Below are 3,111 nucleotides of genomic sequence, written 5' to 3'. Positions count from 1 at the left end.
TCCTTTTGGTTCCATTTGTAATCACCATTGCTTGCTGTTTAGTTCTTTTGGACTGAATCTAGACTTTATTATTGTAATTGTACTGCAGTTATCATTTGAGCTTTGTTGTTGGGGTGCCTTCCCCTTTTTGTTTGTTTTAATCATGTAAAGCCTTTCCCTTCTTGCTTAGAAAAAAGGGGAGGAGGGGGGTAATAACCATTGCTTGCTGTTTAATTCTTTTGGACTGGATCTAGACTTTATTATTGTAATTGTACTGCAATTATCATTTGAGCTCTGTTGTTGGGGTGCCTTCCCCTTTTTGTTTGTTTTAATCATGTAAAGTCTTTCCCTTCTTTCTTAGAAAAAAAAGGAGGGGGGGGGGAGGGGTAATCACCATTGCTTGCTGTTTAGTTCTTTTGGACTGGATCTAGACTTTATTAATGTAATTGTATTGCAGTTATCATTTGAGCTCTGTTGTTGGGGTGCCTTCCCCTTTTTGTTTGTTTTAATCATGTAAAGCCTTTCCCTTCTTACTTAGAAGAAAGGGGGGCCCCGCGCGCCCCCCGGGGGGGTGGTGGAGACTTACGTACTGCAACTTAGAGACTTACGTACTGCAACTTAGAGCCTTAAGAGATGTTGACTTTTATTTTATTTTATTTTTCATTAAGAGTTTGGTATGGAAGGTAAAAATGGATGTAGATAAAATTCTATAGAGAGGTAAACGCATTGTTTCAACTAGCTAGCATGATATAAAGTTCAATTCTCTAGAAGAATAAACAGATCAACCGATCATTCAATTCGACTTATACATATTATTACTAACTATGGAGAAAAATATAGGCCTAATCAACCAAACACATTGACTTTTCCGTCAAAAATATTATAGAAGTGGAAAACTGATGTTCAGCTCCATCACTTGATAAATCAATAAAGTATAACCCCTTCAAACCCTGCATATGCAAACAAAATCTCTGAGTGTCAAAAAGAACAAGAAATTAACCCCATTCCCACGCACCCTTTTGAAATATCGTCATATCATATGTTTCTCATATATGTTTATTCATCTCTCTTCTGAAAATTATACTAGCATAAGGAAATTACAACTGCATGTTTCAGTCTCATTGGACAAAAATGTTATTGCTATTTTGACTTAATTAAGCATGGAGAACCTTATTACCAATCCATTACAATCTCAATTGTTTCATAAGTAAAATTTTAATCATGTGTATTTAATTAAGCTCCTGAACATTCTTTCCTTATAATTGCAAGCTGGTTTTAAAGGTTGACTTCTCTTCAAGATTTGTATAATTCGGTATCAAAGACGGCTACTATGGGATCAAACACAACTCGTCAAGTATGATATCAAATGGGGTTGTGATCACTTTGTAGTCAAGTTACGAAGGGGGTTACTTATAGACCGATTAAAATGTCTTTGTACCATGTGTGTGCATAGTGTGAAGTACTCATTGAGTGGCCGAAACCATTAAAAGAGAAATGGTAATATCTGGTCAGTGTCGATAGAGTGGACCACCAAAGACATCGGCTATAGAGTGTGGTTGTATATTACGATCCTAAGTGTTGCACGATGTTTAAGTGCAATCTTAATATGTACGTGTATATATATTTTTCCATTGCAAGCTGATTTTTAAGGGTAAATTCTACCGCCTTATGTTTGTATCACAATATGCTTAAGCCTACTCTACTAGAGTTTAGTGCTCTCAGCATCGCATAATAGCATTTTCAAACAATGTCGTCTGCAGGAACACATACAGTCTTACATAGAGACAATGGAAGTGTAGAAAAGAAACAATAATGCTCAAAAGAAAATCCCCAACAAGGGCGCCGAAAGCCAATAAAAAAAAAAAACAGTGAAGAAAGACAAAGAGACTCACAGTTGGAATTCTATGTTAATGGACGCAGCCGAAGCGTGGGCGATTGTCCCAAATGCAGTTGTAGAAAGAACAATGGAAGTACCATGCCTGGAAGGCCTAGACACCGAATCAAGCGCACGATCAACAATCCTTATTTGAATGGTCTGCCCGGGAATGCATGTTCTAGGGACACGCGCGCTTATGCACCGCACCAAATACTGTCTTCCGCAGGCGGCGCCATTGTCCCATATCCCCTCCCCGGCCGCCCCGAACAGGTTGCTAGACGGAAACTGTGCCGCATCGCTTCCGTAACACGCAGTAGCTGTATATCAGAATATATGATCATAACTCAAGCAAAGGAAAACAATATCTTTCAAAGTTTTCAAATTACAGTTATGGAAGTTATTTTTGGAGCCACATTTTATGTAGTGGCACTTACGTAAATATGGGGGCCTGTAGTGAGCAGCTGTGCCAACATCAGCATGGGAGACATGATAGGTCTGTACGAGGAGCAATAGAAACAGCCAGTGAGAGTTAGCCATTCCTGCAGAGAAAGGGAGGGAATTTTTGAGGAAAATGCTGAGGGTTCTTTCTAGAGTGTAAGTGAACTTATAGTCTTTGTTTTGTTTGTATTATCACAATCAGCGGCTTCAATCATGCCTTCTCTGGATCTGTTTATTTTGTCTTTCATTTTTCCAGTAATAATCCAATATGCACGTAATAGGATGTTTATAGACGAGTCCTTCGTAGACGTTAAGGAAGAGTGTGTCTCTCTTTTATCCCTCTAAGAATGATATGGTTCTTAAAATTATTACTGGACTTGTGATTGATTATTATTGAATTTTAATCAAATGATGATTTTAAAAAACACCTCATTTTTAGAAGGACATTCACAAGAGGCAACTTCTAAAATTACTCGTCGAGGAGATATGCGCAAAAGGATTATAGAGCATGTGGCACCGTTTTTTAGGTTTTTTTTTAGCGAAAAAGTTAAAATATTAACAAATAACTTGAAACATTAAAACAATTATAAAATACTTGAAACTATTTTTACTTTTATATCGCACCTCAAAAAGAAGAAGTAAAAAACACATTTTAAGAAGTATTGCCAAACAAATCCTATATAAGCCCTGCCAAATACACACGTAGGAAACAAGGAAATTAAATTAGTATATATTAAAAAAAAAAAAGAGGAAACTTTACTAAACTCTCCTAAATTTTCATTACTTTCGCAATCGTCCTTGCATTAAAATTTTTCATT

The 3,111-nt window shown here is 36.8% G+C and overlaps 1 protein-coding gene across 2 annotated transcripts; it reads right to left on the bottom strand.

Moving 5' to 3' along the window:
- Positions 1-755: 755 nt before the first annotated feature.
- On the bottom strand, positions 756-2,410 carry LOC132190670 (EG45-like domain containing protein). Of its 2 annotated transcripts, XM_059605708.2 has the most exons (3): positions 2,290-2,410; positions 1,872-2,172; positions 756-929 (listed from the first exon to the last, which is right to left on the bottom strand). In XM_059605708.2, exons 1-3 carry the CDS (start codon positions 2,390-2,392, stop codon positions 923-925), a joined length of 411 nt encoding a protein of 136 aa, XP_059461691.2. In that variant the 5' UTR covers positions 2,393-2,410; the 3' UTR covers positions 756-922. The 2 variants fall into 2 exon arrangements, with proteins under 2 accessions (XP_059461691.2, XP_088366770.1); XM_088510644.1 differs by lacking the exon at positions 756-929 and having other exon boundaries at positions 1,868-2,172.
- Positions 2,411-3,111: the final 701 nt, after the last annotated feature.

The sequence above is a fragment of the Corylus avellana genome, chromosome 9 (assembly GCF_965113065.1).
Source record: "Corylus avellana chromosome 9, dhCorAvel1.hap1.2, whole genome shotgun sequence".
Classification (NCBI taxonomy): Eukaryota; Viridiplantae; Streptophyta; class Magnoliopsida; order Fagales; family Betulaceae; genus Corylus; species Corylus avellana.
This window is presented reverse-complemented; position numbering and strand designations above follow the sequence as displayed.

Bases quoted from the DNA above. Each gene is read 5' to 3' on its own strand.
- LOC132190670 (XM_059605708.2), bottom strand. From the start codon at position 2,392: ATGGCTAACTCTCACTGGCTGTTTCTATTGCTCCTCGTACAGACCTAT. The intron at 2,173-2,289 runs GTAAGTGCCACT...TCTGATATACAG, and splicing joins CTACAGGCCCCCATATTTAC to CTACTGCGTGTTACGGAAGC.